Here is a 15,294-nt window from a genome sequence, read left to right on the forward strand (position 1 = left end):
ATTTCTAGCTTTCGTAAGACACTGTTCGTTTAGTGTAGATAATTTAACTGGGATACTATTTCAGCAAATTAATCTGAAATGTAAAGTAATATGCTTAACGATGTTTAGAAATAAAATTCTTGTAATTCATTTGAATTAGCCAAAAAAACGAGCCTAAAGATGCACAGGAATTCATAGCCTGCGCATTCCGAGGTGTTTCATTTACACGTGTATTGTGTATGTCTTTAAGGACAAGTTTTAATTCACACCTCAAATCTGTCGTAGTCACAACCGTGGTCATATATGAACTGCTTGTTTCCCAAACCATTATATTTTATATCATTTTATTTATTGTTTTAATTACTTTTCCTAATATATATAATACATGTACATTTTATTTACTTTTTTGTTAACCAGTGTAGCCTCTTAAAAACAAGCTGACTTAAAAAAAACGATTTTACTTTATTTATTGTTTTAATTTGTTGTTATAATATTTGTTGAAAAACCTGACTTTAATCAAAAATATGTATTTCATTAATATGGTCATTCTACCTGAATATGGTATCAGATTTTAGATTTTACCTGTTTTTCTGCATCAACTTGTTACCTAAGTTTCATAGATTCAGTCCTCTAAAAACAGACAAAATGTGTCAATGTGCATAAATTATATCTATAAACAGAGACGATTCTGTGTCTTCAACAAAAAGCTAAACCGGTAGCCTTACTTACAATAAAAAGTACTGTGATCCATCTCATAATTCATTAACAAGTTGTGATTTTATACATGAAAGTATGCCTTTGGAATGTATGTAACACAATTAGCCTCATAATATGAATAATAAATGAATGCTAGAAACAATTATGCTATTGCAAAGTTTTGTGAGGTCATACGGAAAAGTGAACACTATCCCTACACTGAAATGTGTCTTATCTAAGGCTAATGTAAAGATGAAATCAATTCCATTACACCTCCTCACTGTTCTCTTCTGATCACATAGGTGTCATTTAAAGCATATCGACTACTCTAAATTAATTTCAACTTCCATCAAGCACAGGCTCTCACTCTCTATCACCATCCGAGCAAATTGTAGCATAAATCTCTGACTAAATAATGAATAGACATGTCAGCCAATGCTTTCATGCCCTCGCCCTATCTGTATCTGTATCTCTATCTTCAGCATAATCCCCTATCTCTGTCCACAGAACTGTATCTAATGGTCCACCCTGATACCTCGCAGAGACATACAGGAGTGGTCATAAATCTATTCAGGCTTATTTACAGCCTCTGCTGTAGTCAGCGCTTTGAAAGGAACAAATCCTCGGAGTTGCCTTTGCCATCTGTAGAGCTCTCTAGCCAGTGCCATTCTGCAGGCCTCCTCGAAAGTGAGAGGTGTGACGGAGTTGGACACAGATTTGACACTATTTGTGCATTCTGCTTTAAAAGGCTCGTACTGTGGTCATTTTTGACACCCTCGCTTTAGACACAGAGATATTGTTATAGGGAGAGTTATATGTTAGGTCAGATCCCGCAGGCGGTTAACTGCTATTTTCCCCAGGAAGACAGAAGTTAGAGTTTTAGGTATCATAGAAAAAGCAGTGACGTGACTAGACTCACAGCGAAATCAAACCTTGCTTGAAATCAGGGATCAATAATTAGCTCTTTCCTCAGACGAGCATCCAACCAACAGACAGCGCTCTGTTTTGGAGTTTGTCACCAAATACCACTGGGAATTTTAAAAAAAACTCCTTCCGCCGACAATCAGCCTTTCATTGCTGTCTTTGACAGATCTCTTGTCTGAAATGTGACATTTGACCTAATAAATTATAATTATGTAATTAGCGCTGTCTGCATTTCATGAGATATACTGAACCTGCCCTTTGTATTATGATACACCTCTTCATTTTTTTATGATCAGAATAAGGTGAGTTATAATGGCATATTTCGGTAACTCTTTTTTACTATTAATAATGACTTTTCCCTCAATAAATTAATAGTTGAGGTAGTTGTTAGGTTAGGGAAGATTAGGGATGTAAAATAAGGTCATGTAGAATGAGGTATTAATATGTGCTTAATTAGCACTAATAAAGGGCTAATCTTCTAGCAATATGCATGCCAAGCAACTAACAGGTGTAACTGTATAATAAAAGATAACCTTTATTTCATTACTTTGTTCTGTTTTGTATTGTTCCATTGTTATGTCTAGGTGTGTGTCTACCTTACATTTTTTTACGTGGAGATTTACAACTGGGAATTGTGCAATTCACTCTGTTTTTGGTCATTTGAACTTAAGATGTAGAGTGGTTCTCAACCAGAGGGTTAGGGCCCACTAGGTGCCCCCAAACCTCAAAAAGGGCCTTATTATAGAGAATTTGAATTGCAAAAGTGTTTTCAAATCATGAGAAAACACACACACACACACACACACACACACATATATATAAAATCGGGGGAAAAATAGCGTATTAAAGATTAGAGAATCTGTAAAAGTGTAAACACCAGAATTATTTAATAGTAATTCTTTTATTAAATATTTTTGATTATAATTATGTTAGGAAATTATTTTAATATACTGCCTCTATTAGTTTAAATTTGCCTTTAATTTCTTTGCTATTACAGCACATTGTTATTAAGTACTATATATTTCTTTCAGGGCCCCAATATCATTAAAAACGTTGAGGAACACTGATTTACAGGTAGAGGTCAAATAAATTAATGTCGAATCATCTTTTTATAACTGACATGGATGTCTTAAAGTGATAGACCTATGTCACCCACTAAAAAAAAAAAAATAAATAAAAATAATTGAAAAAATAATTAAATAAACACAAAATGACAGTAAACAGATCATAAGCTAACACCACTTATGCAATATATTCAGAGTCTTCTAAAGTTACACAACCCTTTTAGATTCCAAAAATATATATAAAAATTCTTGACATCAATAAATCAGGTGATTCATTTCACAAAGCCCCCCGTCTGAATAATTTGCTCACAAATTAGGCATTCACTTTTGTGCAGTCATATGAGTTTTGGATTGTTTTTAATTTAATTTTTTTTTAGGTGAACTATATCCCTTTACTGACCGATTTTTTTTTCTTAAACTAGCCTATGTTAACCATTTTTAAATATAATTTTATATTAATTTTAACTATATTTTTACCTCATCTTGTATTGCAGTAAGACTCTTTGCCAACTGCTCTATGACATGCGAAACGCAGACACTTTGCACTAAAATAGGTGCTGGAGAGCGGTTAGGGCGTGCGTGTTAAGTACATCTTAAAAAGTCATTTCAGACAATAATGGGTAGCAGTGTGTGTTCAGACGCCCTCTTCTTGCACAATTTGACGCTACAGGAAGAAGCGAGCCTGGGCTGTCTGTCCTGCTGTTTTCAAGCTCAGCCAATCCTCTATGTGCGAGGGGCTTCAGCATCATGATATTTAACACACCCACCCTGAACATCCGACAGAGGTATTTCCTCAAGCGCCTGTCAACGGGCGAGCATCACCTTCACACGAGCTGGATGTTCAGCAAGAAACGCTGAAACTTTCTCCAAAGATCACATTTGTCGACGGGAGGAGGTGCGATGCCACACTTTCTCGAAACCTGCCAGGGCTGCCATGCGTCTCGTCGCTTTCAACGATTGAGCAGCCTCGATTTATACCGGATAAGAAGAGCGAATGAACTTGTGCAGCTGTGAAAGCGATCTCGTGCGTTGTATGAATAGCGACAGATGTTTCCTCCGCACGCCGAGATGGACCGCGGCACCGCGAACACGCACTTTTGTGGATCATTTATCTGACGAGGCTCGACTTCGTTACACCTCGCCATCGTCTGCGGCTATTAAACGTTAAAATAGACTATGAGTTGTTGTGTCGGAGATTGTTCCCGCGTCTGACCGCACGGGAGGAATTTAATCGCGAGCGCACGTAAATAACTGGATTATTGTTTCGCGTGGATGTGGATGAGCGCTTTGCTAAACAAATCCCCATTTCTGCCCCGAAGCTGGCAAATGAAAACGAAAACGTTCCATGTGTTCTTCTCACAAATTTGGGAGCCCGTGTTTTATGTACTGTTGGCGATGTAGTGCGCTTGCTCACTTTTATCCCTGCCGTTCCAAACAAGTCTTTTCTCGAACGGGAGACCCTGAAGATGATCCTCTTCAGAAAATTCCGCGTCTTGATTCTGATGGTGTTTCTCATAGCCTGCTCGATGCACATTATGATAGACTTGTTACCGAAGCTGGAGAGACGGAGCAGTAGCGCGTGCTCGTGCTCACACACACCCAGCGAAGAGCCGCAGAACTGGGCTAAGCATCGAGCCAAGCCGGGATCAGAGTCCGGCTGGCCTAATAAACACACCCTCAGAATACTTCAAGACTTCAGTAACGAGCCGAACTCAAACCTGTCGTCTCACTCGCTGGAGAAGATCATCGTTGGGGAGAGATCCGAGGCTTTGAAAAGGTTTGAGCAGTTGACAGGTGACGAGAAGAGGCACACGGCACGGGACTCTGTCTTGAAGAACGCAGCTGTCAAGGGTTCGAGGCTCTCCGCGCTGTTTGAGCATCCTTTATACACCAGGCCGTTGCCTTCTTTAACCGACGAAGACACTTTATTCAATGTCAACACTGATATAAGATTTGACCCTAAAGCTGCAGAGAACCCAGAGTGGTAGGTTGAGAATCTCAAGGTTTTTTTTTCTTTCTCTCACACATTAAGTACCTGCAAAACTTATGTAATATTTATACATTTGACATGTTTTACCCAAGTAATATTGATTTCCTAATAATGATGATGGTCGTGATAATAATAATAATAATAATAATAATAATAAAGTATAAATAAGAATTCAATAATATTAAAGGTATAATATTTGTAATTAACAAATAATAACGATTTACTATTTTACTGTTATTATCGTCATGCGTGTGTTCTTGAGAATGCAAATAAATGCAAATGCAAATAAAAACCTCATGTAATTCAAAACAACATATGAGTAATCCCTGGAATGGCTTATGAAAAATGGTACAACACACATATTGTCTTTCCGTAGGAATGGGGAAGGTAAAGATGGGGATTATGCTCCTACGGGTGAGATGTCCTCAGACTCCTATCCAAATTGGCTCCGCTTCCACATTGGGATCAACCGGTATGAGCTTTACTCCAGGCACAACCCGGTCATAGATGCAATGCTGAAGGATCTGGTGTCGCAGAGAATTACCAGCGTTGGTAAGACAATATTTAAGATTACACTATAGAGTTAAACTGGAAAGTGATTTTAGGATTGTACGCGGTGTAGCATCATCTTTTAGTGCTGCTCTTCCTAACAGATTTACATAGATTCGTTGAATGAAGTTTCTCCAAGATAATGTCTAGACTCTTCCTGCACTCTGGCTGCGGAAGCATCAATAAAATCGGACTGAGATTCACTGCTAGTGGATTCCAGCAGGGTAAATGAATGAGAAGAGCGTGCAATTTAGACTTAATCAAACGCCATGCTGTGGAAAAGTATCTCCTGCCAAGCATGCATATTGTCAAGTAGACTTGTGCTTGATGGGCTGGTTGTGAAGCCCCTAGGTCAATATCTAAACGTATTGCATGGCTCTCCTGAATACTTGATTCTGATTGGGCAGTTGCTGTAATCTGTGGTCAGAATATTTTTGTATAATGACCACTGAACTGTGTATATGACCAGTGTCCTTGGCCTCCAGTCTACTCAGATAATATAAAAATGAATCAAATCGATATGCAATGTAATTTTATATACTTATTTACTAGTGAAATGATGTACGGAAACCCAGTCAAATCGCAAAATAAACCTATTCAGCATGAACCAGTTCACCTCTGGGTTTATTTAGATTTATATCAACCAATATACTGTACATTTATTCAAAATTTTTAATATACTGTTTAGGGTTTCTAAGAACCCTAGAAGAAAGTTGCATGTTAATCTGCGGTGATAGCAATCTTTAAAAAAACTGGTATGGCACAGCAAGCCTCTTAAGTGACTCGAGGCAGTGTCTCCCTGTTTTCCTTCATCTGTTTGTGATTGCCTGCAAATTCATTGCAACACACTTTTTTTCCGGAAGAGAAAAAAAAGGTCTTATCAGCTTCCCTACAAGTACAGTGTTTACGTCCAAAATACACTTCTTGTTTTTAGCTGGTTTTTTTGCCGTTTATAATCTAATGCGAGACTAGAATCATCTGCAAAAATAATTTTCTACATTGTATTTTCACATTTTTACCGCTACTTGCATAATGAGTCTTATCTTAAATGGTTCATTGTTAAAAGGCTCAGGTTATTTTCCTGATAAGTTCAGCATAACTCTTTTTCTGTCCGCAGCGATGAAATCTGGAGGCACGCAGCTGAAGCTCATCATGACATTCCAGAACTATGGCCAAGCGCTCTTCAAGCCCATGAAGTAAGTGATACAGTAATAAGACAATGTTGATGCTATTGTTCAATTCCCCTGTGTTGAAAACCTTTTAACATCTATAGTCTCGGTATCAGTGATTTCTTTACTGGTTACTGCTTCTATCTTCCAGGTTTAGAATTTGTCTGATTGTCTTTTGTGAATTTCTCCTGTTCTATATAGTTGTCTATACCCTGTTATTAAATCTTCTGACGGACACCATTGTGTGGTGCTTTTAGCTCAGCTGCTCAATTCTATTTGGGTACGTCTGTTATTATAATCGTGTGATAATATGCTCGGATCAGAGCTATTGAAAAAGGATTTATAGTCGTCGGCGTAGTGATCCACAATGGACGGATCATATCCCATTTGAAATGTAGGTTACAAAGGGAGGGAGGTTGTTTTTATGGATTTGACAACCCCTCAGCGCAAATAATAGTTGCCTCCCTGTAATTTTCCAGATCTATAAATGGCAGCAAGTAAATCTTTGGTGTCATTGTCAGATTCAGAGCAGCAGCCCCTCCATCTGCATGCGCCTTAACTATCGGTTTCACAGACACTGCTTATGCTTTTTCTGGCAGATTAGTATTTAATGTCTTAGTGGTCTCATTGCTATCATTGAGATTCACTCTGTATCCTCAATGGTTTTTCATAGCACCGGTTAAAGAGTAATGTATACAGGATGTGGGCCTTGGTGACTGAATCATTACTAATGTGCCGGTCGACCGTATGTCCTGCCAGCTGAGTGCCTTTATTGGCCATGAAGCTGGTGTTCAGACTGCAGACATCCTGTATTCATAAAGACACGGTTTAGCATTGACAGACTCTATTATGAGATGCTTTTCCGTGTGTGAGCATGAAATCGAAGAATCGATCGATACTCGTGAATTTTATATAGATGAATGTATGTTGTTTTTTTGTATCCTGATAATGCTTTGAGAATTAAGGAAGGCAGCGTATGAGGTGCATGAACGTGTCCCAGAGGTTCAAAGATGTTCTTGGTTTGTTCTTGGGGAGTATTTAAGGAGAGATGAGAACAATGGGTCTTTGGTGACAAGAAGCTGATAAATGTTATTAGAGAGAGGAGGTCTGAGCCCAGCCTGTTCCTGCTATAATTAGCACAGACCAACAAAGACGCACTCATTTCTTCCAGCCACAAGCTAAACACTTCACCCCCATCTCGCTTTTGAGATCATCATTTCTCTTGCCTTCTCCTTTTTCACTGATAGTTTGAAACCCAGAACTTATCCGACCTTTTTTGAGGACAAGATCTCATATGTTTGCCAGCTAGCGCGTTGCTAACACAATCAGAGACTTCAAACGTCTTTACTTATCTTTTCCTTTTGCTTGTAATTACATTTTGTAAATATTGTTTTCACAAACTGATTTGTCTACGTGCTTTCCATGCCTTCTCCGAGGAGTCAGGCAAGGACGTGTTCTTGCGACACGTGTGGTTTAGCAGAACAAGTTTCTTTCGTTTGATTCATGCCTGCGTGCTCAAATATGCCCCACACTCAGACCTCCCTTTATTACTGTACAGCCTGAGGAAATTGCCTAATCAGCTTTAATTCTCTTAATCATATTAGCCGAGAAATAAAAGGCAATTCTATCGTCATTCACTTACTTTCAAGTCGTTCCAAGCCTGTATGGCTTTCTTTCATACATTGAGCACAAAAGTGCATGTTTTCCACACAATGAAAGCAAAAGGTGACCAGGGCTGTCAAACTCAAAAACTAAAAGAAAAACACCTTGAAGTGGTGAAGTGGGAAGGTGAAAAACAAGAGGTCGTCTGATGATTTTTTTAAATTGTGGGCTTCACCATAGTTACAATACCAAAACCATGCCTATAACATCTTTATTTTTGATCTACAGAATAAAGAAAACCAGGTGGAAAAACACCTATTCGTTTGTAGTGTGTGTTTTTGGCAGAGTAACTGTAGGCTCCTAAAAACTTGCTAGAGAGTTAGATTATTCGCTATGAACATTTGGTAGAATAGAAGCACTTTGAGTGCTCTCAGGTAATTTGGTTTGGAATTCTTATGTGGTTTGTCAGCTTAAGCATTTGCTTACGCAGAATTACTTAGGCTGTTTAACAGAATTAATGAAACTCTGTGATGAATGGGTGCGTGAGTGGATTAGTGGGTGGACAGATCAGAGGGGATGATAGGTTTTTAAGAACTTCCACAGTAGGGCTCCTCAAGGTTTAATAAAGAAAAGATACAAGAACTCAATGTAGGAGAGGCTAGCTCTTCTAAATGCATCATTGCTCAAGCACTATTTAAAGATAAAGGAGATTTCAATAGCAAACAGACGTGTCTTAAAGGCTGCTCTCTGAGGCATGAAATGCTCCAAAATGGATCTTCCTCTGTCCAGAGACATAGAGGCAAAGGGACAACAACACAATTGTTCTCATCTGCTTGTGTTGTTTGACATCTCTTTGTAAATATCACATGGTAAGCGTGCATCTAGAGCAGGCTTTGAGCAGTTGTGCTTGAGATTTTCCATTGGAAATCAAGTACCAAAATTGATTCTTGTAAAAACCGTTAGCAGAAATATCCTTAAAATGTATTGGTAACACTTAAAAATACGGTTTAATTTTTTAACGTTAGTTAATGTATTAACTAACACGAACAAACAGTGAACATTGCATTTATTACACCATTTATTAATGTTAGTTAATGAAAATACAGTTGTTCATTCAGATTGTGATGTTAATAATGCGTTAGTAAATGCCAAAATTAACATTAACTAAAATTAATACATGCTGTAGAAGTATTGTTCATTTTGAGTTCATGTTTATGAATGTTATTAACTAATGAACCTTATTGTAAAGCGTTACCAATGTATCAATGTTACTATAAGCTTCATATGTCCCACATTATGCAAAATTATTCAGATTTATACAGTAGGTATAATTCTTCCCTGTTCTAACACAAAATAAATGATTGTCCACAAATGAAAAAGTTAACTATTCAGCAACTTTTTTTTTACTTATGTAGTTTTGTTCTCGGCTTATGAGGTCTATATGGTATATTTATTTTGTTATTTATTTATTAATTTTTTTTTTTCCCCTGTTGTCCACATCCACCAGCTGAGCTACTGGAAGAACATCTAAAATGGCTGTGTGACTTTGAGTCAGAAAGATTGAATGAAATGAATCAAATAAATGAGCGTTTGCCTGTTATCTCTCACTCATGAAACCTCCATTATCGTCGATACACCGTGTAGCTGACTGCGCCCCCCGCTTCCTCAGAAACACTGACATGCTTCATCCATAATTAGCTCCTCCCTGGTCACACTAGACGGGATTTTTGGACAAACATGCTGTCATTGATTAAACTAATCTGATGAGTCATTCCATTGCTGCTCGCTTAGCTGTTTGACAGATGAGAGATGCTAATGTAAAATTTATACTAGAGGTATGAATTTCACCACTGATGCTATAAGGAGGAAGAGATATACCGCTCATGAAAAAAATAAAAAATGAAATCTTGATGCTAAATTGAAGCAAGCATTTTAATAGTTTAATCTAGAGCATCTGTTTGTGATATATATATATATATATATATATATATATATATATATATATATATATATATATATATATATATATATATATATATATATATATGATTATATATTACATGAATCACATTAATTCAAAACGAAGAAACATACATTATTTACATCACTAGATATTCCCTTGTCTTTTAGCATTTCTTCATGTCACCATGAAAGCTGTAAAATCACACTAAAATTCACATTTGGCTTTTGTTCACAGTAAAGCCTGCCTTTTTATTTTTGATTTGATTGGCTGTCTCAATCATTTTGACATAAATGAGCACTATTGGACCACTGGAGCATACAAAATTTTACTTTTTAAAACTTTTTAGCAGCCCAACAAGAGAGTGGTTTATAATGAAGTCCGTATGCTATTAGAACTTGATCTTGACAAACACTTTTTGGAGACTTCATTCTTTTCTATTTCAACTTGACAGATAGAATACACGTATTAAATGAAAAATAGTTATGTAAGGATGATACCTGCCAACTTGCCTTAAAGGGAATTTGATTCCACACAGGAGTAAAAAATTATAAAAGGCGAGTGAGTATCTGAAGTAAACATCAGTCTAAAAGCTTTTATTTCATAATGCCTTGCGGGAATAAAGCCAAAAAGTATTAAAAATGCTCCTAGCCACCTAACCGAGAAGTCCTATGTTGTGCAAACTTTGGAAAAACTTTTAAAGTGTTTGCTATAACATTAACTTGGGCAGGACCGGCACTAAAAATAGCCTAAGCCCAACTCTGACCCATCATAACCCAAAGTAAATAATCCCACGCTAAATGTATCACTTATGCATATAATGCAAACTACTGTCTACTGTACTTTGTAGTTTGTATTGATTTTGTACTGTGCGTGAAATGTTTACACTGAAAAGGCAGCACAATTAAATTGCGCAACAAATGAAAAGTTTTTTTTTTTTCAAAAATGTTCTTCTATAATACATGAGTAAATTATAGGACGGCTTCTGCCAAATTTTAACACTAGTGTCCAGTAGCTGACTGGACGAAGTCTGGACCTGTCCATCTGAAAAAGACCTGGTGCCATTAACACATCATTATGCATTTTGTTTATGCCGTTTAGTAGCCACATGCTCTTGCTGAAAGCATCTTAGTTATTCATGTGGTTTATACTGATAGATTCACATTCACAGAAGCATGTGCTTCAGGGGTGTCTGTCATAATTTATTACTGTCTGAATGCTTTGAGGTTTTGTGTATCCACAAGGTTAATGATATCTACCCTCACAGTAAAGTTTCCAGAGATCTGTTCCTATCCAAGGTATGACTCTCATCACAAAGTCTTCCAGAGTACAGACAAGAGCTCACTTTCATTTATAATGCTTCTGCTTAGTTCTTGCCCTGTCTTTGTCAAGGCCTTTGGCAAGACTCGTAAAAAAGGAATCATATCAGCTTAATGCACCATGAAATTTCAAAACTGCTTGTAGCTTTAAATCATTTCTTTTATTAGTTTATAGTTGTTTTTATGGTATTAATTTACTAGAGAGAGGTAATCGATTTGACCATTACTGATTTTTTACAATTTTTTCTACTGAATTGATAATTGATTCTTCAATACTGAGACCACAGATAAATTACATTTAATTTTGTGGAAGATTTCCACAAAACAATGGCACTTTGTTTAAATAGATGTCTACATGTGTGAAGTAACTTAATTTCTTACATCCATTTATTGTCAACTGAGAAACATTTTAAAATAAATAGAATGTAATAAATATTGTTGTTGTTTTGAAGTGGCCGTAAATGCTTTTTAAAAAATTATTATTATGTATATTTTACTCACACCAAGCCATCCTAGTTGTATATGGCTTTCTTCTTTCAGACAAACACAGAGTTTTTAGAAAAATTATCCAAGCTTGGTAACGCGGGTGGATAGTGGACATTGTTTCAAAGTCATAAATCATAAAACAGGATGTCTTATCTGACCTGTGACTTGACATATGATGCAACCTGCGTCGTATGTCGGGTCAGAACTGAAGTCATTTATTTACATTATAATTTGAAAACTAGAAATATTTTTGTTACAAAAACCCATCTACGAGAATACTTTTTGTGCACAAAGAAAACAATAATTACATAATTTATTCAGCAGTTGTTTCCCAGAATGCATGCGCTTGCTGAATGTAAACAATGCAGAAAAAAATTTCTTTTTGCACAAAAAATATTCTCGTAGCCATCAGAACCGCTGATGTCACATGGTCTTTCTGAACAATGTTCTTACTACATTTCTGGACCTTGATCATATTAGGATCTTTACTGTCTATGGCAAAAAAAACTATATGGCAAAAGATCAAGGCAAATTTGATTCCTCATGTCACGACCCCTTTAAGGCATGTGATGGGAGGCATAAAAATGTACCGCAAAGTAGGAATGACCCAGTGATGCTATTCTCTTTGCTCTTGATCTTTCACTATGAAAGTCTATGGAGAGGAGCAGAGAGCTCCCAATGCAGAGGCTTAAGAGGTACAATGCACTGTGCTTTCCTGGATATAGTGAAGCGCTTATCACCACACAAACAAGTATCTGCGGTAATCCTAAAAGAGGCAGAAGGAGAAATATAAAGAATGTGAAAGAATAAGCGAGAGAGACTGAGTAAGAGGGAGGGAGTCCGCCTGCTAACACAGATTATTTGTGGGCATTTGAATCCAAGGCCAGTTACATCATTTATTTTGTCTATACTCAGCCTCACTGTTACTCCAACACAAGCGAGAAGAAAGTAAAGAGGAAAGTCAAGGCCATTCAGCCGAGCAGTCCACATCCTCCACAGATCAGCTCTATCTGAAAGCCATCCCAGAGTTGCAAAGAGAAAACGGAGTGGCGCTCATTCAAAGCTAAGCTGTAGAACAGATGTCCTCAAAGCTTTGGTTGAGTTCATAAGCTGCAGCACACTGCAACAAACTACGCAGCTTCACAGTGTTAGTGTTGTGTTCTCCTATGTCCCCCAGTTGTGTGCATTCTGTTGTCCCCCAATTATCTCTTAAATTCGACGTTATGTTTCAGATACTCCAGGACATTCAGGGCCAATTAGAGAGTTTGTCCTACTGAGAAGAGATAAAATCACGCATGTAACACTTGTGCTGTTATAATTAAGAGTGACAATCAAGAATTTTAACAACTGTGAACACAGTATTTTACCTTGTGACTCATTATCAGCTAATTATTCCCCGAGGTGTTCGTCTGACAGTAACTACAGGTTATAAAATAGATCTGCTGGTGCTGTTGTGCTCTTGTTGGCCGCTTATACGCTCCTCTGCTTTTAAAACTATACCAACAAACGCTAAATAACTGAGATTAACTGATATAAAAAAGAGAGAGAAAGAAAAACTAAACGGCCAATGATGGCCAAAAATGGTTCATTATGACCAAAACAACTAAATAAATGCATGCATTACAAACTGTGTTTTTAATACAACAGTTCACACTTAATTAAGAATAACGGTCAAATTTATAACTGTTAATATTCCAAAATAAGATCTTCTTCAGGGCATATGCAGTCTACAAATGCAACCTCTTTAGGATGCAGTCTTCCGTTTGAGAAACAGCCATTGTCAAAACACAAACGTCCCGTTGATACCGTTTCATATGCAGTGACGTTAGGCAATCATAACAGTGACATTACATTTACTGAGGACCCTCCCCTTAAAAGAGGTTGTTTTAGAGATATGGTCAGAATGATTTGTTTTGTTGTTGTTGTTTTTTTCGTTGCAAAAAACTGTATTAACATTATAATTAAACCTCAAGGAACATATTAAAATAACAAAAAAATAGTCCTTTAAATATATTGGAACTCACTGTTTTTGAGGACTGAATTCATATTAGTTTGTTTTCTTTTATCACGGTATCATGGTTAAGTGAACACGGGCTGAATATTTATTTATTTCACCACTTTGCTTTGCTTTTGCTTCATCCCCAGATACACTCGCTTCTGACATGAAAAGTTTTCAACTCTCAAAAGTCTCCTGAAGCTTGTTGTTATAAACTTTTTTTATAAATATTTTTAATGTTTTCTATAAATTATTCTTATATGCAGATTTGGTGCCCAATAAACATTCCTATTGTTATCAATTTGTAAAACGTTGCTTAACTTTGTGGAAAAGATGATACGTTTTTTAGGATTTGTGATGAATAGAAGGATAAAAAGTCTGCATTTATTTGAAATAGAATAGACGCCATTGGAAATAATGGTACAGGCATCAGTATTAGCTATGGATTTTAAAAAATTGTAACGTTCTGTTGTTTTCTTGTTCAGTCTTTTTAATTAAATCTTGCATTTCTAAAAACAGTTAAAACAATCCTTCCTTTTAGGTCCAATCTCGTTAATTTAGTTGCCAAAAATGAACGCCGTGTATAGGATTTGGGCCTGTGAGATTGCAGATACAAAAAAATATTTTGTATATGTGTGGGTGGGGCCAAGAGAGAGACTTTGTATTCGTCTCAGGCTATTTCATAACTGTTTGGTGATTTTAAACCGTGTTTGCATGAGAGAGAGAACCTGGAAGAACCAAAAACTGAAATAATATACTTTCAAACATTTTAAAACAGCTAGTTCATATATTTTGATAGAGCAGTCATATTGTGATAAGTTTGCTGCATCAATTTTGTTGTGGGCTTAGTTTTAGAGTCCGTTTTTATAACATTTCCAATGAGGAGGAGAAGCCTTGTATGTGCTGCTGAGGTGAATAGCGGGGCAATTCGTTATCACAATAATAATAGTCCACCTAATAATAATAATAATAATAATAGATACACAATACTATTGTCTGTCGGCACAACCCTAGCCGTGCAAGTGGCTAAACTTTACCAAAATATTTGACTATACTTTTTTATAGAAATACTTCCTTAAATTACTCAAATATGTTCAAATCGAGAATTCAAAGAGTACGGTACTGAATAACAGGAACGACCTAACAATGGATTAACATCTGTTAAAAGTGAAGGAGTGACATTTGTCAGCATTTCAACCCAAGGCATAGTTCTAATGGGCCGTTAGACTGGGAGATGTAGGCTAATGACTGAACAGCACTAGAGCAAAACAGCTTGCAGGAACCCATTGATCTGTTTACTCAGGATTGCAGAAATAGGCAATAGACCTGAGAAAACATGTGACCCCGTTTGTGGTACAGCATATGCAAATATGAGCTTTGGAATCAAATTTTTGGTTGATGCACGTGGTTTTGTGTCTAATCTCAAATCATGCAAAACAGTGCGCTGCCATTATATTTGGGCATTAGAATAATGCTGCACTCAGTTTGAGGATTCCGAGGAAATGGCTTTGTCATGCAGAGGAGTTATTCACATTTAGACACACCTTCGCATTGGCCAAC

General features: G+C 36.8%; 1 protein-coding gene across 1 annotated transcript in view; it reads left to right on the forward strand.

The window, feature by feature from the left end:
- Positions 1-3,334: 3,334 nt before the first annotated feature.
- Positions 3,335-15,294, forward strand: part of fam20cb (FAM20C golgi associated secretory pathway kinase b) — a 36,660-nt gene continuing 24,700 nt past the window's right edge. Inside the window, exons 1-3 of the mRNA XM_043254223.1 lie at positions 3,335-4,647; positions 5,030-5,205; positions 6,320-6,398. Of these exons, the coding sequence (XP_043110158.1) occupies positions 4,130-4,647; positions 5,030-5,205; positions 6,320-6,398 (773 nt within the window). The 5' untranslated portion in view covers positions 3,335-4,129. The remainder of the gene's footprint in view (positions 4,648-5,029; positions 5,206-6,319; positions 6,399-15,294) is intronic.

This window comes from Puntigrus tetrazona, chromosome 12, assembly GCF_018831695.1.
Source record: "Puntigrus tetrazona isolate hp1 chromosome 12, ASM1883169v1, whole genome shotgun sequence".
Lineage (NCBI taxonomy): Eukaryota > Metazoa > Chordata > Actinopteri > Cypriniformes > Cyprinidae > Puntigrus > Puntigrus tetrazona.